At 43.9% G+C, this 27,566-nt stretch overlaps 2 protein-coding genes across 6 annotated transcripts in view; both read right to left on the bottom strand.

The window, feature by feature from the left end:
* Positions 1-1,407: 1,407 nt before the first annotated feature.
* pum1 (pumilio RNA-binding family member 1) lies at positions 1,408-23,003 on the bottom strand. Of its 4 annotated transcripts, none has more exons than XM_079176533.1 (23): positions 22,925-23,003; positions 19,643-19,815; positions 17,984-18,106; positions 17,526-17,594; positions 14,795-14,900; positions 13,618-13,811; positions 13,182-13,354; positions 12,818-13,082; positions 12,506-12,599; positions 11,856-11,954; positions 11,598-11,740; positions 11,010-11,148; positions 10,701-10,835; positions 9,913-10,266; positions 9,525-9,767; positions 7,901-8,171; positions 6,417-6,546; positions 6,076-6,210; positions 5,269-5,406; positions 4,461-4,586; positions 4,137-4,258; positions 3,807-3,999; positions 1,408-3,168 (listed from the first exon to the last, which is right to left on the bottom strand). In XM_079176533.1, the coding sequence occupies exons 2-23, from the start codon at positions 19,802-19,804 to the stop codon at positions 3,037-3,039; spliced, it is 3,546 nt and encodes a 1,181-aa protein (XP_079032659.1). In that variant the 5' UTR covers positions 19,805-19,815; positions 22,925-23,003; the 3' UTR covers positions 1,408-3,036. The 4 variants fall into 4 exon arrangements, with proteins under 4 accessions (XP_079032659.1, XP_079032661.1, XP_079032660.1 ...); XM_079176535.1 differs by having other exon boundaries at positions 9,964-10,266; XM_079176534.1 differs by having other exon boundaries at positions 14,795-14,897.
* A 1,695-nt stretch (positions 23,004-24,698) lies between these two features.
* The window catches only part of nkain1 (sodium/potassium transporting ATPase interacting 1), a gene marked incomplete at its 3' end in the record, with an annotated part of 6,796 nt that continues 3,928 nt past the window's right edge, over positions 24,699-27,566 (bottom strand). Inside the window, exons 7-8 of one of the 2 annotated variants that reach the window (XM_079176249.1) lie at positions 26,593-26,674; positions 24,699-26,152 (exon numbers count right to left, since the gene is read on the bottom strand). In XM_079176249.1, coding sequence (XP_079032375.1) covers positions 26,143-26,152; positions 26,593-26,674 — 92 coding nt within the window. Of the gene's footprint in view, positions 26,153-26,588; positions 26,675-27,566 lie in introns of those variants that run through there. The other variant, XM_079176250.1, reaches the window with a different exon arrangement.

The raw sequence follows: 27,566 nt of genomic DNA, 5'->3' as shown, positions 1-27,566 counted from the left end.
TGTGGTTTGATTTTCCGTCTCGCGCTCAGGTGGTTCCGGGTGGCTGCACGCGATGATTACCCTATATACCTTTTACAGGTCAGCTCCGAGTGCTTCGCTGTGATTGGCTGAGTCACGGTCAAGTCGTATGAGCTCACAGTCACACCTGTGTTTACGTAACATGTATTAATATTAATGCGCTGCTCGTGCTGTAACCTACTTGTGTCGCATAGCAACCGTGCATATTAGCTACTACTCAAGGACACGAGGCGGACAATGGCGTTTAATCATTGTTTAAAGGCACAATCTGTAGCTTATATTAAAAGGATATAACACCATAAACAGTTAAAACTGAATGCTGCTCATAGCTTAACTTCATTGACACGTTAGGAGTTTGTTCTTGTTTCTTAAACCCGTGAAAGGCTGCTGGAAGAAAAGCTAGAATTGGACCAAAATGGCCAAAATGTTTTATGTTACAACACCAATGAAGCATTTGATTAATATCTGAAGAGAGGAGAGAGACACTTATCCCCATTTTCATCCACAACTTGATAGCGTCTCTTTAGACCTGCTTCTTTGTTAAACAAATGTACTCAATACATTTTGACACAGGGCCCATCTAACAATAAGCCATTAGCCCAACTTGATGCTTGGCAACTAATTAAATTACTAGAGCTACCCACTCTTGGTTGATCAATCGGACTTCAAGATGTCTGTAGTTGATTAGAATTTTTTTGTATAGTCAAAAAGGCTAAAAGTCTTTATGTAAATACAAGATGTAAAGTGGTGCTACGGTTTGATTCTTTGTGGAGGAACTCAGTTTTAAAGATCCGTCAGTTAAATCAACTAATCAGTCAACAAAATCGTATGCGTATTAGTGAACTAATGTCTTACCACAAACCAACTGGCAAACAATTATCTGCTTTAAGAAATAAAAGAAAGTCACAGGTGTACTTCCCCCAGCGTCACACCCGACCCAACTTGTTGTTCACAGTAACATCTCGACTGTTTCCGCTTGATGCTCCAAACAAAAGCTGGACAAGTAAGGACAGGAATATTTAGTCTCCTCATACATTTGAAAGATCACAAGAGGTTAGGTGTGTTTTGATAGACAGTGTAGTCGGATGATCTCTTTTACAAACCCTGGGGTCATTACTCATGTCATAAGTCTATATAGTACTATTACATTTCTAGATGCCAGCCTTATTAAATCGGTTACTTTTATGAAGAAACTAAAGCAAGCATCACAGCACCCTCTCTGACTCATGCCATGTGTACTCAGTCTCATCGCTGCAGAAACCATTCATTCAGATGGCTGGAATAGAAACTAAAACGGCACAGATCCTGATCCTCTCTTTTAGAATAGACAATAGAATCAGCAGTGCGTCTGCTGCGTATCAAACATGCAATGACGCACACTTGAGACGGTTACATTTTCAAAGTTTTTTTGTTCAGTTTGGTTTCAAAATAAAGATCACACAATTGTTTAGAGACAATCTACAACAGGAGTTACAAAAAATAGTTGCCCAGGCAATAAGCATACACAGGTTCTGTTAACTATACACATATGGTTACAGGTGTGCTCGTAGTAAATATACACAAGGCTGCTCCAAATGTACACCGCGCTGTGGCGGGCTGCCTCTCTCACCCAAAAGGACATGGACAGTATGATACAGCACTTACAGCACTAGAGAAATGCCAAAAAACACAAGAATCTTCTCTGTACAATCCATGGGTTTACCCCTCTGAAAACAGTCATGAATAATAAGAGGGGTTTGGAGGGGTGGGGGGTGGGGGTAGGGGGGTGTAAATGAGTAAAAGTTATTTCTCCCACCCAGCCAACATACCCATACACATGACACATTTCATGGGGCAAAGCATTCCTATAAAAAGATCTTAAAAAAGAAAAGAAAAAACAGGTCAAAAAACAAAGAAACCTTCAACATAAACCAGAAGACACCACTAAGTCTAACAGAACATGTCCAATTGGGATGTCAGTGGGAGGTCGACGTCTTAAGTTAAGCAGTGACAAGATAAAGATAAAACCAAGCGTGGCGAATCTTTGTACAAGTACTACGCTGTATAGAAAGGGCTTTTCAAAACAAAAATTTGATATTACAATTTACAATATACAACAACTCATATGTCACAACCAAGGAGGTGAGAATATACACTGAAATGCACAGGGTTTTTTTTCTAAGATTTTTTTCAGTGAGCTTTTTCTTCTCATACCAAAAAGGGTGGTAAAGCACTTTTACATTACAAGGGTTTACAAATGTACAATTATACAGTCAGAAGTATGTGGTCACTACTAGGATACATTATAGATACAGATTCAACATCAAAAACCAGAAAAAACTACAAAGTTTTATATATATATTTATATATATATGCAAAGGTCTACACCAAGTATACACGTTATATTTATAGAAGCAAGACCAGAAAACGAATCTCCCATGCTAAATGATCTGTCTGCTGGTTAGCTGATGGCGTGTGTGTGTGTGTGTGTGTGTGTGTGTGTGTGTGTGTGTGTGTGTGAGTGTGTGTGTGTGTGTGTGTGTGTGTGTGTTCATCTATGATTCTGTGACGTCGGACAAATTAAATACTCGTTCCATCTCGTAGTGGTGAATAGGACACTAGGATTGTGTGTGCAGCAGTAGCAAAAGGTGAAATGTTTTTTGAGTTTACCAGAAGAGAGAGAGAAAAAAAAAAAGAGGACATGAAAGGAAACACAAAAATAAAGGAGGGAGTGGAGCGATGAGCGGAACGGGTCTCACCTCTCTCCACTCCCCGCCCTCCTTCCCTCACTCCCCCAGTTCAGTGGGCCTGGTGGGCAGGTGGGGGAGGGGCAACAATATCTGACAAAAACTAAGGCTGCCTGTGAGCAGGATTTGGGGGAGGAAGAGGGTACGATGCCCTCTGAAGGGTCAGACAGTAGGGCTGGTAGACATGACAGCTCAAGGAGGATGAGGTGGCGGGTGGGGGAGGAGGGGAGATCAGGTGGTAGACGATGATTTTAGGCTGGAAGGGGGGGGGGGGGGGGGGGGGGGGGTGGGTTTACATGATGCCATTGGGAGGGCCACAGAGAGGACCCAGGTCAACGCCGTTCTTCATGTAGTACTTCTCCAGCTTGGCCAGGATGTGTTTACCATACGTGTACTTCCTCAGGGTGGAAATGTGAGGCCGGATCTGTGCAGAGACACACATGTTACACATGTTCAGATTGGATATGGGCGCTGTGCACTTCTAACACACAGACACACACACACACACACACCACCCCCCCCCCCTTTTTCTTCTGCATTTCGCTCTACCACAACAGCAAATCACCAACACCCATCTATCTGGAAATCAATGATCACACTGAATGCAGTGACCTTAAGGTTTATTGAAGTGCAGTGAAGGGATTATGGGCTGACAGGAGACATGCTTCCCCCTCCAGAATTTCTTTAATTCAAGGGGTTGATATTTATGTAGTGCTGAAGCAATTAGTCAATCGAAACAATCATATACAATTGGGACGATTGTGTGGTTTAAAATTTAGAAATTCACTAGACTGTAGGACTAATACAGGATTATCATATTTAATGTATTACTAATTTATACGTCTGTCTAATGACTGTTAGTGAGTCAAAATAAACCATTTTTAAGACACATGCTCATAATCAGTGAATTAAAAGATTGGACATAATAACTCAAAATACAATTGATTGTGTTCTAAACCCTTCAATTACATGTTTATGGTGTTTTAATTGCTCGACTTTAAGAGGCTTGGAACAACCGCCATTATCCCAGCATGTGTGAAAGACCTCTTTCTTTCCACCCACCTTGTGCATTACGATCTTGCGCTGGGTGGGCTCGGCCACGTCGATCATCTTCTGCACCACGTAGTTGGCGTACTGGTCCTTCATCATGGTGTATAAGGCACTGTGGGGGCCCTCAGTCAGGCTGCACACCTCATCTATCAGCACGGCCCGTTCTGCCCGTGACGCATGGGTCACACACTTCTCCACCACATTACTAAAGACGGGAAGGGAGGGCTGAGCGTTAAGGTGCATTTAAAAGAAGAGAAAGAAAAACAATTTGCGGAGAAACGAAAGAAACATTTCTCAAAGAAGGTGGGGCCGTGAAACAGAAACCGTCAGTTGGTTGTTTACCTGGCAAACTTGTGTTGGCTGAGTCCCAGTACATTGCCTCGGATTTCCGCCACTATCTTGCTCTTATCTTCAGCTCGGCCATGCTCCAAAACGTGCTGGATCACATAGTTGCCGTACTGGTCCTAAATAAAACAAACCACACAGACACATTGACTGAAACGTGAGGACACCAGCTGCTGCTTCTGACGTCACATCAAACACGCAGCCAACTTCTAAAATCTACACAGAGAGAGGTTTTCTTTAAGCCAACTTCTCTCAACCGACTCTAGAAAAACATAGCTGGCGGAGGAAGAGAGACGGCTAGTGAGCGCGAGTGTGCGTTACCTGCACCAGCTGCTCCGTGTGTTGATGGAGCTCCTCCAGTATAGGCAGCGTCTGATCTTGAAGGCAGTGTTCGAGAATGCGCTGAATGACTCGGCAGCCATAAGGGTGAGTGGAGAGGGCAAAGACCTGCGACACACACACACACACACACACAAGTAAGTACATGTTACTTATTCATGACGTACACCGAGTGGTCCTGGAGCTCGGTGAGTTGAACACGGCTCTAATTCACCTCTGTTTAAAACGCTTTCCCTTAAGGCACAGAAAGTCTCTGGGATTAAAGCACCAAATGATCATAGGCATACTTTCACACAACCCTGCAGGGAAGGTGAAGGCACATTCCTGACAAACCCAGGCCGTAGTGTAGAAGACATGCAGTGACACAACAGTCAAACGTGTGAGACGCAAAGAAGCATCCGGAGCGACTCCTCAAACCTTTAAATCGGCATCAAACAAAAAGGTGCATGCGCGGACACACAACATCTTTCTTTTGACACGTTATGCTAATGTACCATTTAGCTGGCAGATAGAAGATGGCTGTTGCCGCTGGGCTGAGGTTGCTGTTGCCATGGCAACGTCCCCCGTCCCCGGAGAGGACCGAGTAAGTGCGCCTGTGTACTTTGGCGGTGACAATATGCTCGCCGCCTCAAGGCAAAAGCGTCAAGTGTATGTGTGCAGACAAGCAAAATGTATGCATGCCTGTGTGTGCGCGTGTGTGTGCGGATGTCAGCCAAGCACCCGGCAGGCTTTCAGTGATTGAATGTGGAAATATTTCTTCAGAGAGCGCTGCTCACAGAGGGGGACCCACCTGTCCCTTAAAGGCGTCTATGATGAAGTGCAGCGCATGAGGCTGGACACACTCGATGCACTTCTGCACCACGTGGTTACCGTTCTGGTCCTTCACGCACTTCAACACGTGGCCGTCCAGCTCCCGCACCATCTCGCTCTGCAGGGGAGAGAGGACAGAGCATGTGGAGACGGACATGTAATTGCTTGTGAGGAATCAAATATCGCCTGAAAGCATTTTCCAAAACTCTCCTTCATTTTTCACAGCGTCTCGTAGCCCAACAAATAATAGTGGGATTGAGCAGCTGCCCTGGAGATTCTATTGAGCTCCATTAAGGAGAGATGGATACCTTTCTCTCGCTCTCTCTCACACACACACACAAACACACCGAAACCACTGAGTTTAAGCACAACTTCTGTCCTGTTGATATTCAGCTAGACTTATCTCAACACCTGCAGTTCAACATTTGCATATAAACTGTGGTATCATTAGCCTCATTCATCGTTGATGACAGAGTGCCTGGGAGGAACCTGCTGCTACACGAGGCAGCTCCAACATAAAGCTCATAATTTAGATGAAAAATGCCATCTCAGCGCAAGGAGCCCACCTCGTTATTGATGCTGTATAAACAGGTATTAGTGATCCATGAGCAACGCAACCTCATTCATGACTGAATTATGAGCACATGGACAGTGGTCATGTTTCAAAGAATATTTAGCTTTTCAGAGCCACAGATGGGTTACAGGCAGGACAGGTTTAATTAAGGTTGTTCTGGTCCAAAAGGTGCAATCTGTTTCCATTGTTTATACCTTCATGCGGTGTACTTACAATGACCTGCTGATCAGAGGGGATGAACTCCAGAGCTTTCTGAATGACCCTGCAGCCGTACATCTGCAGGGCCAGAGACAGCACATGACCTCGGATCCTCTCTGCCAGAGCCAGCTTCTGGTCCAGGCTGCCAAACTGAAACAAACAAACACACAAACACAAAATAAGCTTGTAAATCCTCTAATCCATTTGATGAAACACGACACAATACCACATATATTACACAGCCACACAGAGGACACGAAAATCCGGTGCAGTTCTACAGAATCAATGACTCAGACGACCTCGTAAACTCCATCTTGGCGACTTAAATCATTGTACACTTTGATTATCTGACTCACCTCAAAGAACTTCTGGATGACATAATTCCCAAAGACATCCACCATTAGCTGGTAGGCCGCCTGCAGTATCTCACTGAAGACGAGCTGGCGCTCCGCTGAACTGGCTCGCTCCAATTTCAACTGGATAAACCTGTTGGAGAGAGAGCGGATAACATTATATTAACCACAAATATCTCTTGTTTGGTTGTTCTTCAATTCAATTTCCTTGGCTTTTCCAATTTCTAAAAGCCTCATGACAGAAGTATACAGCCCACTCAGAAAATAAAGTGCATTCACAAAGTTTGGATGAACTTGAAGACGAAGACTAATAAACACGGCAGACAGTGACGGAGAAATAAAGTGAAACAGATGTACAAAGACGGGGAGAGAGCTGCTTCTAAATCTTTAACCTGAGGGAATAATAAGACACAAAGAGATGAAATTCAGAGTGCAAAAAGACGAGGAGAAGAAACCAAGTGAAGTGATGGATGCCAGGCAAAAAGCAGAAATAAAAAAGGACAGTGATGTTGAAGAGACTGTAGAATGAAAACGTCTGGAATGTGCAGACTGAACGTCACGGTGTATTAATAGATCATTTCAGAGGAAAAGTGCATCTGCATCGGAGGCAGGACTGGTTCAACCCAGACACCCGGACCCCAGAGCGGCCGGTACCTCAGAGTTTATAATGACAACACACTCAGCTGGAGGACCCGTGTTGACGGCTGCCATAGCGGGCGTATTATTTATGCAGACTTATGGTCTATAGAGTTGAGCAGAAGTTCACGTAACTATTTCTCCATGCAGTCTTGGAGAGTATTGAATATGATGGATAAGGGAAAACAGCCTGGTATGGTAACTTGTACAGTTTAAACCAGATTGCTCCACACTAATATGAAAATGATGTGGGTTAAAGATGACTCGCCCCGCCAAACTATCCACGAGCCGTCTATTATCAGACAGAACACAGTGCAATAGTGATCCGACTCACATTCTCGACCCAGAGTTACAGCTCTTACCCCCTGGTAGAAGATTCAGGGTCCCCCAGAGCAGGCTGAACCGTTCAGCTGAAAGATTCATTCCTGCTTTAAACCCTTATTTCTATTCAGAGGCACAGAGTTACACGACTCCATACGGAGTATGAACCTGAAAATATGACAGTATAGTCATATATAGAGAGAGTCTGAGGGCTGTAACTTTGAAACATTAGCAAAGCCGGCCTGTTCAGTCCGTTTTGAGCATAAAAGGAAACGTGAACTTGATCCGGGTTGTTTTCTTGAACTAACTTAAGGCTTCAATACACTGAGATTTTGGGCTGTCCAAGACGAAAGCTGAAAAATTGTGATGGAACTGTAGTAATGTAATAAAGAGCTACACCTGGAAGATTACTAGGTAGTCAAATTGGGATCTACTTGCAGGGCACTGATGCATTATTGGTGGTGTTGTGTTTTACTGACGTGGTTTTGATCCGTCTACTTTAGGTTGAAGCGATGTCTGCGTGTGTGTACCTGCTGCCGTGCTGGTCCTGGCTGAACTCCATGATGTGGCCTGCGATGTCTCTGAGCTGCAGGTTGGGGTAGCGGTTGTTCCTGAAGTCCTCCAGCAGGCGGCTCCGGCCTGACGGCATCACGTCCGACATGCCGTAGCGTAGCCGTGACGAGGGGAACAGCTGACTGCTGGGTGAAAAGAGGGAGGAGCCTGAGCTGGCAGCGCTGCGGTACTTGGCCTCTGCGCCTGGAGCTGCAGAGATGAAACGCCCACTGCCATTGGTCAGACCTCCTGTGGAGTCAGACGGGATAGGGAAGTGATTGTTAGAACTGGCACTGTTCAAATAGTCCAATGGTGCTCTTTGATCAGAGGAAATCTCACAGTAATAATAGCCCTGAACCAAAAAGCCAAGACCATGCAAAATATGTAACAAAAAAAATACTTAATAAAGGCAAAACAAGTCAGTAGACAAGTATTTTAAATTAGCTTATTTTCCCCAAAGTTTGCCGTGGTGCATGGTAGTTTTTTTAACAGCAGGCGGGGAATGAATTTCCCTCCTGCACTGTATTTTAAATGCTGCTGCAATGATTACTCGCATGAGTTAACATGGATTCTTTTTTTAATTGATCATGAAAATAGTGTTAAAGCTCTGCAGCACAGAAACATGTGCTGCACTGGATTGCACCACTGTCTCAAATATTAAGAAGGCCCTAAGAATTATTATCCCGTACTGTAGTTAACTGCATTGGATTGTGTCGTTTACATTTTAACGACATTGATCACAACGCATTTGACTTTTAAATGCGTTAGCTTAGAATCACACATAAAACCTGGCGGTAGCTAAACACGTGTCTTAGCTTGTTTCTGGTGGAGGGGCATGACTTGTAACTTGATGTATACAAATATTCCAGTTAACGTCTGTACACAGTGTAGTTGAGGATATCAGAGCTCAGTTTCCTCCCTTCAAAAGCTGCTGCTTACTGCAGTTCACATCTGTATAGTAACACATCTCCAAAGCAAATTCGAGGTAATCAGTAGCTCAGTGATTATGGAGCCTCGACTTGGCTCCGTCAGTTTGTCTGATTGTTGTTTCATCACAAGCAAGTGTTACACTTCACTCTGCCAACTGTCAATCATGCAAACACAGGCAACAAAAGTCTGCCAGTAATTAATCCCTCAAAATATGCTGCCTGAAAAAAAAGCTGTTGTCACATTTTTAGTTTGTCAGTCGATTGTGTCCGTTGATTTTGAGCTAGATGGGACACATTTAATAACGCTCGTTTAGAAACAGTGTAAATGTTCACATCCAATTACATCTGATGTGAACGATAAATTCGTTGGCATCTACAAGAACGTCTTGTTTAGGCCAAATATTAAGAGATGATGCATGTGTTGCATTTCAACATCTAAAGAATCCAGATAGGTCCATATAAATAAATAATAATCTGTTGCTGCAGTGAGGCTCAGTGAGTCTTCACAGCTGTGTCCTACACATGCTCAAAAAGTAATAATGGGACAAATGACAGGTGTGGTGGATAGTGAGTTTGGTAAAAGAGCACCATGTCCATAGAGTAGCTATTCCAGTGAAACAAAACACAATCAATGACATTGTTAACCTCAATCGATTGTATCAAAGACACTTACCAAGATTGAGGTTGGAGGAGGAGCTGTGATTGGATAGGGAAGGCGGGGGTGTGAGGGAATGGGAGGGGCCCTGGTTGGGTAGGGGCATGCCCACGGGGCCAGGGGAAGGACTGAAGCCCAAGGTGCCGTTATAAAAGCCTCCATGGCCGATCGGGGTGAGGCTGGAGGGCGTGCGTTTGTACAGCTCGCTGTTGCCCGTCAGGGAGTCCCGCCTTGAACCGCTGCCTCCACCTGAGTTGGCCACTAGATGGAGACAATGATGAACATTAGATCAGTGTAACGTTAAACTTCAGATTTTCTTTCTTTGTTTAACTATTAACAGATTATTGCTCAATGCAAACCACTTATGTTTGATAAAAAAATTGTTAAAAAAATGCAAACAACTGACCGCTTTGATAAGTCTCCAGCAGTAGACTCCGTGGGAAAGGTGTAGTCCTACCTGCAGTGCCGAAGCCTCCGAGCGTGGCCCCCAGTGTGGCACCGAGGGAGGAGGAGGCCTGCTGGCTGAAGCCTAAGGAGGCAGAACCTGGTCCTGGCTGGCCAGAGCCTTGTGAGAAAAGGGAGGAACTCTGGGAGGAGGAGCTGAGGGAGGAGGATCCGTAGAAGGAGCTTCCTCCCAGAGCGCCACCAGGGCCACCCTGCTGCTGAGGCTGCTGGGACGTCATGCCACGAAACGGACCGTTGGCCCCGCCGCCCAGACCACCGTTGGCACCACCTGCGGAGGCTGCTGCTGCTGCTGCAACTGGAGGGAGAGACAACACAAGGAGTTATTATTCAGGTTCCCCTTCTGTGCTTTCTATACAGTAACATGTATTTCATTTGACCAAGTGCCACAACGTTTCTTTAGTAGATGCATTTCTATAAAACATTTACAATTGTATGCATCATCTCAAATATTAAGGCAAACACACATTTTCCATACTAGTGTCTAAATTCACATCAATAACACTGACTCACAGGAACTCATGGGAAAGATCTATGGCTAGGCTTGAAGGCACAGTCTCATAATCTCTTAACTGCATGTTCTGGATGAGTGGGACATTCAGAACAAGTTTCAAAGACCACAATGTGTAATCCGCTGTTTTGTGTGCACAACATCCTTGTTTGTCCTGTTGGCAGGAGGGAAGAACAGAGACAGGCCAAACCTTTAAGGCTCTGGGTGCATTGCCGTCTTACCTGCTTGTGCTGCGGAAGGAGATATGATGACGGAGCCAGGGGCCATGAGGCGAACAGGGCCATTCCGACCTCCAGTGTTGACCACGAGGGCCCCTGTCTGATCATAGTAGGCTGCAGGGGCCAGGACTGGGTAGCCTGAGAAAGACACAGCAGCAGATGATTATTCAGAGTGCACCTCAATAGATAGCAATGAGTGTTAGTGGGTGATTTCAGCCGTCACTGATCGAAAAGTTTCATAATTAAGATATCTGGAAGTCGTGCTGTAATAGCAAATGCAACTGGATTTGTTTTGCAGTGTAAAATACTCACCGGGGACTCCTGCTGCTAGTCCCTGCCCAAAGGCAAGGGCGGAGTTAACTGCTGCTGCTGCAACCAGCTGGTCATTCTGCTGATTCTGTTGGCCTTGGCTGGGGGTCAAAGGACGTTGGTTTCCCCCGCCACGCATCACCTTAATACAGAGGAAGACAGATGAGAGGCATTTGAATTGTCATCAATATGCAAATGAATTCAAAAACAGTGCTCCAAAGCAGAGAACCTGTGGTACGCTGCAGACGTAACTTTATCACGTTCACATTCTCTTCTAGTTAATATCTAATGTGCCCACACACAGAGAGACGAATGGTGGCTTGTAATTAACAGCCAGGATGGGAGAGCATTCCCTTTATTAGCATATATGAGCAAAGCAGGAGTAAATGAACAGCAGTTGGATGAAACATTTCCTGCTGATTGGTTTACGACATTCACGAGATGCAAAGAGTTTTCTGCTTATAGACCCAAGTAGAGCAGCAGTCAGACTGAATGCAAATTTCAAACTGGCACATAAGGAGCGATCTGACAGAAACCACTTGAGCCAATGAGGATCAGCATGCCAGTTCTTTTGGCGAGCAGCCGACTGACCTGCTGCTGGTTCTGCTGGCCCTGGTTTGCCGCCTGCTGATTGGCCGAGTTGTTGGCTGCAGCAGCCTGCTGCTGGAAAAGGTTGGCAGGGTAGACCCCCCAGGGGGTCACACCGTAGTACTGGGGAGGCATCACTGCCGGACCTGGGCCCAAAACGAATACACAAAATACAGGCGAGAAGGGTGTTAATGCGTGTCCTTGCTGTGGGAAATGAATTAACACGGAGCAGTGGGTCCATTTCTAAAACACGGGTCTCACCGAGTGTAGCTGCTGCTGCGAGTCCGGCTGCGTAGGGGTCTGTCCCTGGGGGAGCAGCACTGATGATGTAAGGGTTGGGCACAAATGCTGGAGCCAGACCTGAGAACACATGGAGGCAAAGAGGTGAAGCAGGGTGGTGACTCATGGAATAAACTCCAAGAAGTTTAAACACATTAACAACTTCAGGATTTACTCTTCCAACACCGTAACTTAGATTCTAATTAAAAGTATTTTTTAGTTTAGCGCATGACCAAAATGTTTCAGAACGATTCTTTAGGCTAGTTAAGCTTTAATTGCTTTTGAGTAAACCTAAGAAGTATTAACCGAGCATTAGTTACCATTTGACTGCAACAACATGTAGTGTTTTTGCAACGTCTGTGTTCTTTTGCTCCAAAATGAAAAACTTAAAATCGCAGCACCCATTAAGTCACTGTTGTTGAGTCACTAGGACAGACCATCAAAACGTATGACATTCCTGCAAATATAATATAATGATTGATTGTTTATAGTGATATATGGTGTTATGTAGTGATCCATCGCATTCCCATCACTACTAAACCAGTGAGTAAAATGTTCTACATCAATAAGATGCTTGACTTTCATTTAATGTGTGTCAGTTAAAGGGAAACCGAGCCAGTGTTGTCTCTTACCAATGTGAGACTGCTGTGCTGCTGCCAAGGCGTACTGCTGCTGCTGGGCTGCTGTTAACTGCTGCACTGCGAGGGCGTTGTTTCTCTGAAACAGCTGCAAAGGCACAACGACAGGTTAATAACACCAATATCATGCAGAGCATCATATCAATATCGCGGCTGCATTTACAGTTAAATTATGTAATTTCCTGAACTTACAAAACCGCTCTATCGTTTGCGTTTACCCCCTTACCTACGATGGAGGCATTTTCTCCACATCACCCAGCCCTAATGACAAATGTTTGTGTACTATTCTCTGCCTGTTGCTCTCACCTGCTGCTGGTTGGCGTAATCAAATAAGCCCACGGTGGGCGCAGAGTCCATGGGCATCTGGGAGTTGTAGTCAAACTGAAGCGGCTCCATCACTGACTCCATGGGGTCCATGGTGACCCCACCTTGTTCCACGCCAGAGAAGTCTTCATGAGGTTTGGGGCCTCCGCCGCCTCCCATGGGTGGCATGCCATCAGGCCCTACACCCCCGGGACCTCCAAGCAGGTCGCCCTCGGGACCAGGGACCGGCATGTTGCCTGGGGGGCGACTGCAGAGACGGGAGGAGGAGTTCAGTTTACATCTAAAGGCTGCTCTTTAAACAAGAAGCATTTCAAGTTGCGAGTGTCTCTTTCACGCCAAGTCTTACCAAAACTCTTTGACATCGACGTCAAGGCCGTTCTGCACGGGCAGCCCGTTGGGGTTGATGACGTCGTTGATGACGTCAACTTCAACTTCTGTCAACTCCTTCAGTTTCTCTCCTTCAAATGTTGCCTTCGGCTTCTCCCTCTTCTCCTCCTCCACCTCTCCATCCCTCTGTCCCTGTGTGATGGAGAGAACAGAAACATAACGGTGAAAAGCTGAAAGATGTGACAGATGGCAAACACACTAACGGTGCAGAGTGGGACAGACCGACATGGACAAGGTGAAAGACCTGTCCCCCCCCCAATCACAGGCTGACAGAGGAGAAGCAGTGAGAGTGTTGAGGTTATTGAAGGTGTGATGCTGACGTAGTTCAACGAAAAGTCGGGATTGTTACGATCAGGATAACAGCGATGCAGAGGAGAAAGTGATTTCAGACTCACATAAGGTCCTTTTCGGAGGCAGGAATCCAGTTTGTCAGCTGGCGAGGAGGAGAGGACGTACTCCACCATGCTGACTCCCAGCCCTCCACTCTCGGAGCGCGGTGACATCACCGAGCCCACCCCGACTTCCCCACCGCCATGGAAACCTTGCCCTGGCCGACGGGACACCATGATTGGCTGAGACACGGAGTGATCTGACGTGATAGGAGGAGGGGCTGTTAATAACGTGCAGGCACAGCTTCACACATAAGCACGATTAACACGATCATATTTTACACTACAGATATATTTGTTTCCCCACACAGTTAAATATTTTATCATCCCAACACGTCAGACTGTATTTTCTGAGACGGTCTGAATGTTCCCAGGTCAGATGTTGCTCAGATGGTGACAGATGGCCGAACTACTTCGGTGTTTCCCATTAACTACATGCACTGTGGCAGGTCAACAGTCTATTTTACTCCGCCATAGTTTCAGAATTAACTGGGCTCTCCGTGTACATTTCCTCTGCAGCGGTGCGCAGCGACCGGCTCTAGTTCGGCTCAGACAGTGACAATGGCTTGCGACCCCGGCTGTGTCTGCTTTACAGCACCCCTCCCCCGGACTGTGCTGCTTCCTGGGCCGTGAACTCAGTGCTTGCTTGCTGGCTGTGTGTGTGCTCGCTCTCTCTCTCCCCCCCCTTCTCTCTCCCTCCCCCTCCCTTGGGGGGAGTGACCTGTTGGGGCAGACTGTCCTCAGTAAGCAGTCTTGGAACACAGAGCCGTCTCGTTCACAGTGCTTTGTGGTTGTGACCTTTTAATAGGTGTTTATTAGACTTCAATTATATCAGTCTTAATTATAATCCCATTGTTTTTTTTGTAATCGTCTCCATTGCCTACAGCTGCAATGGGATTATCTGAATTGTCTTTACTGAGGTTTCTTAAAAAAAAATTTTCTCCTTATGGGCCTAGGTGTGTTTTGAAAAGGTTTTCTTTGTCTTAGTCACACTGGGACTGGGTCTGAACTGGGTCTTGGACAGTTAGAAACTCAAGCGTTTGATTCTGAGAAGAACCTAAACATGCGTGTCCAACACCACAGTTGTTCTGGTGGTTTCTTGATGTCCTTGTGAAACAAAGCTGCCAGGTTTATTAACAGCCTACCGTCTTCTATCACAGACCTAAGTCAGACTGGTGTATACCTGAGGCCCCCCATGCACTGTCCCTCCACTGGTCCAGAAAGATCCCTTTTGGTCCGTCCTTCCCAGAGTCATCCGCCTCCCAGAACTTCTTACCAGGTAGCATCTGCTACAAACACACAGGAGAACAAGGGAGAAACAGGCAGAAAGGGAAAGAAGACGAGGTAAAAATGGTTGCACAGATATTGCAAGCACATGGCAGGATGGGCCAAATAAGAACAAATCTGCACACAAATGATTAGATTGTATAACTGGTCATGTGAGCAGAAAGGTCCTCAAACCTTTTACCAACAGGATGATCTTCAGAATGTCTCGTTTTTATTTTGGCGTTAAGCTGCCAGTGATGCACACATCTGTTGCAGGTACTTTGAGCCCTGACTGCACCCCAAACAAACAAAGACAGGCCAGCATAACTAGATAAGCGGAGCAAAAACAAAACACACAACCACCCGTGTCAGTTCCTGGCAAGACTTCTAAATTTAGTTTTAGTCGTTTATTGAAATGTGCAGTTTGTTTAAAGCAACAGTGTGTAACATTTAGGAGGATTCATCAGCAGAAACGGAATATAGTGTGTATAATGACCTGAAACTAAGAATCTGTGTGTTTTATTCAGCTTAGAATAAGCCATTTGTATTGACATAGGGAGCAAGTCGTCTTCTACGTAGTTCGCCATGTGCCACGGTCATGTTTCTACAGCAGCCCAGAAGGGACAAACACTAACAAACACTTTAGTGTATTGATAAGCCCCGACATTACTGGTGCTTTTTAATGTTTTAGTATATTTAATATCACGCTGAAGCGAGCTCTTCCACTGCTCTCTGTGTCTTTGCACGAGGGGCGGAGTCGTGTTTTATTCTGACACAAACACACCGACTCCGGCTCAGTACAGAGACACATCATGGCAGAGAGAACTAAAATATTGAATGTGTGAATACATTTTACTCAAGTAGATGCTGACAACAAGTAAGGGATGCATCATCAGCATTTTATCAAAACATTTGGCGAACAAGCAGAACATAAATCTGCATAAATGAACAGTTTTCAGCTTTTTCCAGCGAGCAGCAGTCCATCCTCGTCCACTGCGGGTAACGTTAGCGATGCTATACGGAGTTTCCTGTTAATAGTTTAATAAAAGAAAGCTAATCACTTAGCTGTAAATATATTTTTGGAAATTATTGTATTGCTGCTCAAAAAACACTTTGTATTCAAACAAGAATAATAAAGCAATGTCGACTCCTTACAATATAATCTAAGAGAATCGATAAGAGTATTGATAAAATCCTAACGACACCCATCACTACTCACACACTGTTCCTTTAAAGTCACATATTAGTCTTTGTTTTGGTCAAGAGTGGCTCATTTCAGTGAGTGGAACTCAGATTTAACTTTAGTATAATTTCAGTTGATATTTTAGTCAACGTGAAACACGACAGCTGACAACGACAGCGAGTATGAAACACAGATGGAGGCCGCTGATGCTGTGGCTCCGGCCGAAAAGAAAAGAAAAATGTCAAGCGTTCATGACGAGGTCACTTTTTTATATAGCCTGTCTATCAATTGTTTTCGAGGTCAATAAACACGGACAATATTTGACCGCAATTTATCGGGGACACTGAAATCTTTCAGGACCGGCTTCATTGTTTTCTAACAGAAACCCAGAATCAGGAGAATCCTGAGGCCGGCTGCTCCAGCTTCAACAGACTTTACACCAGAATAACCTCACCGAGTGTCGACATGTTGCTTTTTACTGAATAAAAACCAGGAGAGAAGCTGTCCGCTAGTATAAAGAAGATCATCTGTTGCATTGGTTCTTATTAAATGGGTCACAGACACTCGTTTGTTCTTCATAGTAGCCTACATTTTAATATTGTCTGTTAGTTAATGATCATTTAACGACGGTCGACTATCGGTCAGAAATAAAAAAAATAAAAAAATAAATTGGCATCCTTTGTTCGCCGCACAGAGAACTATTCTGTCTCGTCTGGGCAAAATAAACTTAAACAAAATCACTATTTATGTCAACTAATACTAACATCAAAAATGTTATTTACAAAATGATCACAGACTTCTTTTTGTTCTGCATTTTAGTGTTTGGACTCAGAGACTCAATCCGCTCATCAGCAGCTTATTTGAGTTTCTCTCCATCGCGGTCTTCACTTCCTATCAGTCAGCACTTTTCTCACATTAAAAAAAGGACCGTTTCTGTAAATGTGATCAGTATCTTCTGGCAACAGGAAACTCTTTGTAGCATAGGAAGTCAAAATCTGATAATATGTGAACTGATCTGCCATTTCTAGGTTATTTTTGTAACATGTTACTACATCCCATTACAGATGTATTTCAGTCCATCGCAGCCAAACTATATTCACCAAATAAGAGACGAAAACAAAACGTAGATCAGCACTAAGCTCAACGAGCCGAAACTATTTGTAGACAATGGTCCAACCGTAACAGAAGTACTGAGCGTAGACTGTTTATACCAACACACAGCCCCCCCAGTTTAAATTTAAAAACACCTCAGCGTCGCCTTCTCTCATCTTTCACAACGTTTCATCAGGAACAACAAAGCCAACACAAGTCTAAGGCCTTCAAAGTGAGAAACTGATTTCTTATTCCTTGGATTTCCTGTAACCACATCCCAAAATGCTCCATCCTCAGATGACGTATTAAAGCCAGAGGGTCACATAAGTCCCCTTCTTCTAGACGGCCCTGAATATCCAACATGGTGGCTCACCTCTCCCATGGCGCGTCCCTCCAGAGCCAGAGCCTGAAAGTCATGGTTCAGCTCGTCCATGGATCGCACCTGCAGACAGAGAGCCGCGTTATGAGTCTCACACTCAGCTAATGTGTAAACATAAACCCAGCTTTAATTACCTGTGTTAATCAGTAATTGCCCTCATAGATGATTGGCAGAACAGTGGGTTATACTAAAATATTAAGAGATTATTTATCTGGCATTGATTAAAACGTGTATTGTGTGCGACTTCTAAATACTTTGTTTCCTTCAACACTTTATCATGACACACATTTTTGTATATGGCTAGATTTTATGGTTACATAACGTTTTCTGTGACTTTGTACCAGCAAACAGTAGTATCTATGAAAATACAGTAACATCAGTGTTCCAACTCGTACAAAACAAACACAGACACACACACACACACACACACACACACACACACACACACACACCTGGCTGTCATGGATGTTGTCTCCAGTGGGCCAGCGATGTTTGCCGGGTTGTTCACCGTGCTGCCGCTGGAAGAAATAGTCCACCATGGCATCATCCTGGGAACGTCCAGCACCCGCCACACCCTTAAAGACACGTACACACACAGACGCACATCATCCTGTAATTACTGGGAACGGTAACAAGCAGACAACTGGTGACATGCAGATATAGTCTGGATTTTAAAGTGTCTATTCACCATCGTTTTATAGAGTTGATTATTTACAAAAACACGACAAACTCAAGCATGCCTACATTAAAATATATATGGAACATACGAATAAATATCATCCAACTGCATCGTTTAATGTAAAGTAGAAAGATCATTCAAATACCAACAACACAACAAAATGTGATTAATGTTCTCAGCAAGACTATTTAAGTCTCTGTGCTCCAATGAAATAAAGACCATTCTTTAGTCTGAGCATAGAATATGAGACAGATACTAGTTCATTAATATAAGTAGTTAATCCGCTGGACATGACAAAAAAAACACACCAGTGGAGTGGTAAGGAGTCCATATTTGTCATATGAATTGTCAAAATGAACCGTATTCATCAAAACAGCACCATTGGTTGAGGTATTTAGGCCACATCCTCTTCTAAAACTCAAATACATCAAAAAAGAGGCAGATTTTTTTCTCCACTGGCAAACTGAAGTCGACTTCCTCTCTTACTCATTTTGAGAGTGAACACAAAGTTCTCCACAACACACGATCATCAAGGAATCAGCCAACGTGCTCTGGAAACAGCTGGGCTCTGTCATTTTCTTTACACGCAGAGCGTGCAGTCGAACAAGGCGCCACGACGTCCTTCAATCACACTTAATTGCTACTTCAGATCGACTGTTTTTCTTCTACATTTAGTCGTGAAAAATGCTAACCTCGTTATCAAGAAGCAACATTTTAGAAAACACTTAACAGAATATCCTTACAGTGCACTGAAGCTGAGACACGACAGTCCTAATGCAGTCTGGACTGCACTTCAGAGGACACTACAGATAATCTTAATTACATATTTAATAACACGGCTGACGAGCAACAAACATGACAAGCTAACAGCTGTCCTTCATAACATCAACATCCACAACTATAAGCGCTGACAAAGAGCTTTTAAAATAGGTGTGGCTATACAAGACTAACTTAACTAGAACCTTAAATTACAGTTTTCAATCAGTTATCAGTTATTTTTTTAATTGCTAATTAGCTCTACCTCATGATTAGCAGTTACCAAACCAATGATAACACAACTCATACGGTTTAGCTAACAGCCAACAACAAGGCGAAGTGGATGCAGTCATTTTCTATTTGTAAGATCTGCAGACAATGACAAGTATTGTTGCCAATAGTTGTTCAGCAGAGTTAATACACATTGACCTTACTGACTGTAAATATTGCAGCCTTTATTTGATAGTTTTGAGCTGTACTGATGCATCTTTTTTCACTGGGCTAACGCGATGCATGCTCACACCACGAGGGCTACTGTGGTTTCACATGCTGTGATGTAAACGAATACATGGAGGGCTTGTGAGCGGGCTTGCAAGAGAAGGAGAATCCAAATGACGGAAGATGTTTGTCAATTAATGAATGAAATATGTTAAGATGTCAAGGTGGTGGGCTTTACCTGCTGGCTGGGGGGCGTGGCCTGAGGGGTCTGCCCTGTTGGAGGGGCGTGTCCTCCGCTGCTCAGCACCACGGGCATGCTGGGAGATGTACTTCTATGGTGGGGGCTGAATGAATCCTGCCAGAGCACTGCTTTCCTCTTCAACACACACACACTGCTCATTCCACCACAGCCTGTGCAGAGAGAAATACATCATCCGTCAGTCAAACAATGAATAGTAATGAAATGAACAGCAAAACCGTTGCAAACATAGGATTTATAGCAGTGCTGTTGCATCGACTGCATGTTTAATTGTACCTAATAAACTGGTGAGTGTAGTTTAAAACCTGTTGTGACAACATAAATCCAGTCAGAGTGATTCAGCAAGTCACACTAATATTTGTAACTGTCCAGCAATAACACAAGCACCGAGAACTTGAGCCAGATCATACTGTAGCAGCTAACAAGGACAATCTATGACCCATGTGCTACAACCATACCTCATTAAACAACAACCTGTGGTGGCAGTCTGACAGACGACTAAATATGTAGTAAAACAAATGGGTCGTCTAATCCAAACTGGAACTGGTTTCCATGTCAAACTACACTCGGCTGTCTGTGTATTGCATTTCTATTACTTTATCCTTCATGATTATACATCAGTGAGGGTAGACTAAATATTAGAAACACCTCTTGGCGTAGTGCACACCAATTCAACAGCCCCACAAACTACAACCTCAGAAACAACTATAACGGTTGAATGAACACCTCTCAGAAGCTTGAACATTAATCGTAAAGTTAGTTTGTAGACCGTCATCTCTTAATACCAATCCGCTGCTATGGACACAGTTCTTTAGCGGAATCAATACAATCAATAACGTCTTTTTTAAAAATAATAGTTTGTGTCAAATTATCGATTTCTTAGCACGTGTAATAAGCAGGAAAATGTGCAGCAAGTGGGTCATTATGATGTTGATCTTCCCTTATAGAGGTGTACCCAATGAATCCACAACCGATCATGTACACCAAGATGCACCTGAGTAACGTCGCCTGTCAGGCATTGTATCCACAGATGTCAGAGGAGAATACAGATATCTTCACCCCAGGAAAACACTACAGCAGCTCACTACCAACAGTCCACCTTTGGTTTGAAAATGGTCTAAATTAAAAAGGTGAAACTGACCGATGTAATGTCCCTTTTGCATGGAGAACTGCATATTCTGCAGTACAGCACTAATCAAAAGTAACGTAAATTGTCTAATTGGTTTAACCCAAAATACACTACGAAATGTGTAGGATGCAGATAATATAACCATGCATTAGGTCTATCATTCTTGGGGCAGAGTGGTTGTCTATCTACCATTAAAACTACTTAAGTGGTGATAATCAGAAGGAAGAGAGGGAAGGGGAGGATGAGCAGCTAGAGATGTAAACAGAGAATCCCTTCATAAACCAGCCCAGGGGGCCGGTGATATAACTTCCGTCCGTGACGTTGATCGTGAGAAGAGTATATGTTAAGCACCCTGAAAACACAGTTTGGACATTTGTCCCAGTGATCTGCATATTGGTCACAAATGTGTTGCACGTCTCTAGTTCAAGATGTCCTATCAGCAGCAGCTTGGTTGTTAAACCTGTAACAGCATGGCTTTGGGCGGGAGGTGGTTGCAGATCATAGTAGAAGTTCACACCGTCAAAGCTGATATGTCGTAATAATGAATACTCAGTAACACAAATGCAGTCTAAGACATCAGTCCTGCAGTAAATCTTACTCTCATGAGGATTAAAATGTACAGCGTTGTTGGATTTAGAGGCGTTTATTCAACTTAATGGTCATTCTGAGGGCTGCGTTGTACTGAGATATGTCTCTAATGTTTGTTTTATATACAAGTGATGGTAGACTAGAATTTAAAAACACCTCAGAGTGTAACACAATAAAGTCCAACACCACCACAAACTACATCCTCCAAAATGACCACAGTTTTGAATAAACACCTCTCTAAAACAATATTACCTGTAAGACAGTTTAACAGGAAACTAAGTGTATTGTGTAAATGGGAACTATTTAAAAAGTAGCATCACATTTGCACAATAGTTACCGACTATATTTGCCAAGAGATTGAGACAAACTAGTGGTCATATAACCTGGGTGAAGGGTGGTGGGCAGATTGTCATGTGAGTAATGATCAACTAAAGAAATGTGCATTTGTGTTTTACAACCTGTCCTGAACCAACAAGCGATAATCTCTCTGTTAGAATGACCAGTTTCACGTTAATGTCCCTACAGGCCATTACACTTCTTTATTACACCGAGAGCCATATACAGTAATTCCCTTCGCCTTGTCTGACACTGTGGATCTTCAAACGCATGCAGCTTTCTCTCAAAGTCTGGACACCACCTCCATAAAAGACCCCAAAAAAATCCACCGGTAAGGTAACAACAAACCAGCAGGCCAAGCGTGCGTGTTCCTGCTCCACTCTTCATTGAGCAACAAGGAAATAATGGCTCTGTATTTCCTCTGCTTACAGCTCGAGATCAGGCAGAGAAACACCCGGAAATCCACAACACACTGTGGGCCAATTCCCCCCAAAGAGAAACGCACACGGCATGTTTAACGGAAACAGGCACCATGTAACCGGGTCAATCATTGCTCAATACCGGGGATCAAACCACCGCATACCGGGCACATACAGGGGTGTGACAATACTAGCAGACAACCTGCAGCGAGCAGCAGATAACGTTAGGTGTCTCAACACGAACGTTTTTCCTCCTTAACAGACATGACACAACAAAACCAAAAGGGCTCATGTAGAAGCTCAGGGGAAGAGGTCTCCGCGGTTTCATTGTCATGCATCTGCGTCCACTAACTGGCAGTGTCGGATGTATTGTGATGGGTTCACAGCCCGTGTCTACCAACAATAACACGGCCTCCAGACACAAGCTCAGCCCGGGCGAACACCGGTGGACAAACACGGGCTGCACACACTGTTTATAACGGCGACAATGGTGCCCTAACGTCCGCGACGCTCTTGTTAATAGACACCCGGGAGGTCTCTACCTGTGTGCCGAGCCTGCAGCCCCGTGACGGGGATGCTAACAAAGGCCCGAGAGCTGTCTGGAGCGGAAGACCCGACACAACGGGAGGAAGGAGGCAGGCAGCAAAAAGAAGAGGCACCCGCCTCTACCGCCTCACAATACTCCCCGTTTTGAGCCCCTCTCACAGCCGCCATTGCGACAATACCCGCACTGATGCGTTCATAAGGAATGTCCCGTGCTACCGCGACCGGGGGAAAGGTGATACTCACCGGCGGAGAGGGAGGATGGACGCGGATTTCAGCCCCGGTTTCTCTCTGACACCCCAGGCTTTCACTCCGACAACATGGCGGCTCAACGGAGGAGCAGGCGAGAGCGCTGCATGATGGGAAGGCATGAGAGGAGAGCGTGCGGTTCATTGCGCCAACCGGGAGGGGAGGGAGGGTCATACCGGACCGATCCCTTTGTTGTGTAGTCTATTTCTACTGAGGGGTGTATTTATTATGCGTTCCGTTTTCACTTCATTCACGTTATTTGTCAATGGAGTGAAACAAATTACTTTACCAAAATAAACTGCAAAAACCTACAGGATTTAGTAAACGGCAAAAAAAGAAGTAAATATGTATATATGTTACCAGAGGGCGTTAGTGGTACTTGCACGAGAAAACACTGTAAAATACAATGACGTTATCTACTTTTATATGGGTGTATGGCGTGATTTCTTCGGTAGACTGTACACAATGTAACGGGGTCTTTACGGTAACGAGGTGCTGCTGCACGCGCCGTCACACCTCCGGAATGTAGGAGAGGATGGTGTGAAAATAGCTGCGTGTCATCCAAATAACTAAAATACCCCCTTTAAGGCTTTTTGGTAAGGTGCCAGTGAGGCGCACCCGAGTCGCGCGCCCCAATCCGGTGTGAGGGTGACGTAATGCACCTAGATTGTGGCAGGCCTAAGAAAATCTATGGTAATCATATGGAAATATTTAGGACAGGCTCCTGAACATACTTGTGTGGTCCTGTCATGTTGGATTAAAAAGCCTAAAGTGCATGCATATAAAGTCACAGTTAATGTTGTTACATAGAAGGAAGTCCATCGCTTGCTCCTCAATCTTAATTGCAATTTCTGAAATAATAAATCACCAACATGCACCATCCCACTTCCACAAGGTTGTGTTTTGCTGTATTGGCTGTGTGATATGTTCCTTTGGCTGGCAGAAAAATATTCTATAAACTAGTTATAGCTAATTAAACAATGATTTTGACTCAGTCAACCCTTTGTAAAATATGAATACACAAAAATGTTACATCATAAACAATAAACAAACAAAGAGTAACTTTAGGAATAACACTGCTTTTTTTTCATAGTGGATGACCACTCTACAACATTAACTTAATACTATTAAAATGATCTTAAATGAAAGGGTCACAGTGAGCTCACTCTTTAGCATTTAGTGTAATGTTGGGCTGTCTTTCTATACAAATGTATCCTTTTGTTTTGACAAACGAAATCCTCATTGTACAACATCAGCTCACCAGAGTGCGTGTTTTTAAATAATCTTCTAAACTAATCTGTCATAAATCATCATTCTGTTCCCCATAATCCAGATATTAATATAATGTAATCAAAATTAGGAACAAAAGCACTCATTTTATTAAACCTTTAGTAAAGCTCAGTGAGACAAATGTGACTACAGATGACAACAGAGGTACCATTTAACGTAGAAAGTGTGTTTTTATTATTTCAAACGTCTCCTTACATCCAGTAAGGTCTCTTCACCTCATACCTGTCTCCTCTTTCCCCTCTTCATATCTCCAATTACATCTACAAAACCTACTGATTATGATATTACGATCCTCTCAGGTCTCCTTGAGGTGAATGTAGTTTTTGAGAAAGAAGATAAGGAGGATTAGCTGCAGATGGGTTAGAAGAGCAACAGGTATGAAGTAAACCGTTGATGTGAACCCATCTTCCCCAAGTCCTACCCCCCCTAATGCAACCCCCCCCTTCTTTAAAGGAACCAACAGAACAATCATTGGCTGGTTATTTACATGCACTGCTCCCCCCACAGACACACTAATGCCTGATCCCAACGCCATCTGCACCCCTACTCAACAGCATTACACGTACAGTAGCCTGGATTTATCTTCCTGAAAACAAAACATCCTGCAAATCACATTTCACTTGATGTTTGCAGATACCCAGAACATTTAAGGATGTCTGGTTAGATTCTACATTTTCATTATTGTCAACAAAATCACATGAAAAGACCAAATTGAACAATTTATTAATCCTACTAACAGTTATCGTTTGTGTAGTCAAAGCCTGATACATCTCATTCCTCAGTGAAATGCATTTCTGTCCAAAACTTTAATAAAAACACATCCATGAGCCACACAGTTGCACTGGTTGACGTGTTCCTTCATTCCGATGAAGCACTGTAGTTTATTTTGAAATGATCCCACATACACCGTCCTGCTGCTGGAAGCACTCACTAGCAGAGCACATGGAAATAGTCCCCCGACAAAAGCAATATTTACTGCTGTTTTAGTGACATTTGCTTAAATTTACATTGCCCAATTGTTTCACCTTTCCTTAAAATGAAAGTACATTTCTGTGACTCTTTTTGAAGTAATTGTTTCGGGCTTGAGAGACACAAGCTGGTAACGTTGGACAGTTTCGAGAGACGCATGAACGCATTGTTGGTTTAGGTGAATAATAAAATGTATGAAAACATGGCCGGCCTGATCCTTTTACGCGGTTCATGCTTTCTGTTCCACCTGTTGTTCCACTATCTCAGCCGGCCAGGTCGGTAATGTCAAAAGGTTTGAACTCAAACGGGGGTTTTAACGGCATGGGAGGAAGGACAGATGGCTCTGGGAATGGGAATCGTAAGACTGCTCTAGATCGACATCACCACATTCTAAAACGACAACAGGTACGAGCCGTGCCTCCATTTATTATGTGACCCCCCCCTCCCCCAAACACACACACACACACACACACACACACACACACACACACACACAAGCACCCAAAAAGAAGTATTCACAGGGACACCGAGTGGTAAGAGTCCAGGGTGCCACCACAAAGCACCAGCCAGTATTGTGGAGTTGCACAATCACACACACACACACACACACACTTGTAGGAGTGTTGAGAGCTGGCAGTTTAGTGAAGTGTGTCTTCTGTGAATTGACAGAGGTGTCCCCAGCTCTTGTTCTCTGCATCTTTCCTCCTCCTCCTCCTCCTCCATCGTCTGACATGCTGGTTCTTCCCTGAGCTCTGTACATTCTATCCAGGGCTGCGTTTCTCTTTCTCAGACACACGCACACATGCACACACGCACAGACGTCTCTCCCTCTGGGTGGGGTAAGTCCATTCCTCCGGTAAACTGTGACACACAGAGTGAGTGTAATTGAGGCAACCACCGCTCTCCATCCACTGTGACAGCGTCAGCGTTTGTCCTGAAGGGGGCGCTACCAGCAGTTAACCAGCCCTGTGACGCAGAGAGGAGGAGATCAAGAGAATTCACACCGACAAGACATCAATGTTACGGTATAGTTTGAGCATGAAAGGGGCACTCCACTGATTCCACACATGAAGTCTGATCTACAGAAAACAGTATGTCTTCTGGGGCTCTGGAGGACGTTTGAAGAAATAACCCTGATAATGTCACTAGGGTTATCTCAGCCTGTGCTTGAGAATTTGCATTACAAACCGGAGGTGTGGGTACTTAAAGAAATGTTAATTTAGGCTTAATAAGAGTTGCATTCTGGGAAATGTAGGGTGCAGCGTTTCTGGAGCCTGTTCCACACCAGGGATTAAAGGTTTGCATATCAACAACGCTATTTAGCTGGAGTACCCCTTAAAAGAAGAATGTTCAACAATTAGATCAAAGAGTAGAAGAACACGGAGAATGTAGTCTTTATTACTCACGTGTAAAGAGGCTGCAGTTGCAGATGGGAGGACTTCTGAGGAGGCTGGTAGCCGTACGAGTCAAAGCCACCGATGAAGTCAACTTCAAAAGGAGAAAGAAAGAGAAGGGATGACATCATTCCCTTTTCCCTTAAACCTGCATCTATTTATTTTTTAAGTGTTGTATTTCAAGATCCGATTCTCTTGTGACGTGAGAGGTATCACAATGCTTCCAGTACACCTTTATTACACTCTAAAAAATCTGCATAGGTGAACCGATACATCATCTCTCTCACTGCTTCTCTGTCACTGATACATTATTCTAAACTCTCTCAATCGATCCAGAGGAACAAACTTATGAGGTGCCGGCTGAAAAAGATCTGTTTTCTTCAGATGCTAGAACTGCCATTTTAATGAAATTACTCCAGTGAGGTTGTATTGTATTTCTTTCTTTCTTTCTTTCTTTGAAATATTGGCTATTATTAGTTTATTGTGGATGTACTGGTATCAGGTGGACATATTGGCCAATAAAAGGAAGACACTGCGGAACATAAATGCTTAAGATGTGTTTGATTACATTTAGAAACAAGGTTTACGTATAGTAAATGTACCCATAGTTTACCGCCCAAAAAAATAAATAGATAAATTGGAAAAACTACATATCAAATTTCATAATTTATACCCTAAAAGTTAAAAACACAACCTGCAATAATGTGGTCTACATTGACATTGTTAGAAAAGTGTAACAACATCAACTGTTTGAACAGAGACTAAACGATCAGCAAAGTATTAAAGTGAACTCAGAACTATGACATCATGGGCTATTTATGTAGCATTTAAACTGGTAAATGTGGTATTGATGACAATCGCTTTGGAGACCAGTACCTCCAATATTCTACGTTTGAATTAATTTTGTTATTACAATCAGACAAGCCAAAAGTTATTTCCAAACTTGAAATGAAGAATGTAGGACTTGTACTTAAACTGCCATCGTT

This window comes from Pholis gunnellus (genome assembly GCF_910591455.1).
Source record: "Pholis gunnellus genome assembly, chromosome: 16".
Lineage (NCBI taxonomy): Eukaryota > Metazoa > Chordata > Actinopteri > Perciformes > Pholidae > Pholis > Pholis gunnellus.
Note: the sequence above shows the minus strand (reverse complement) of the source record. Positions and strands in the feature narration are given on the sequence as shown.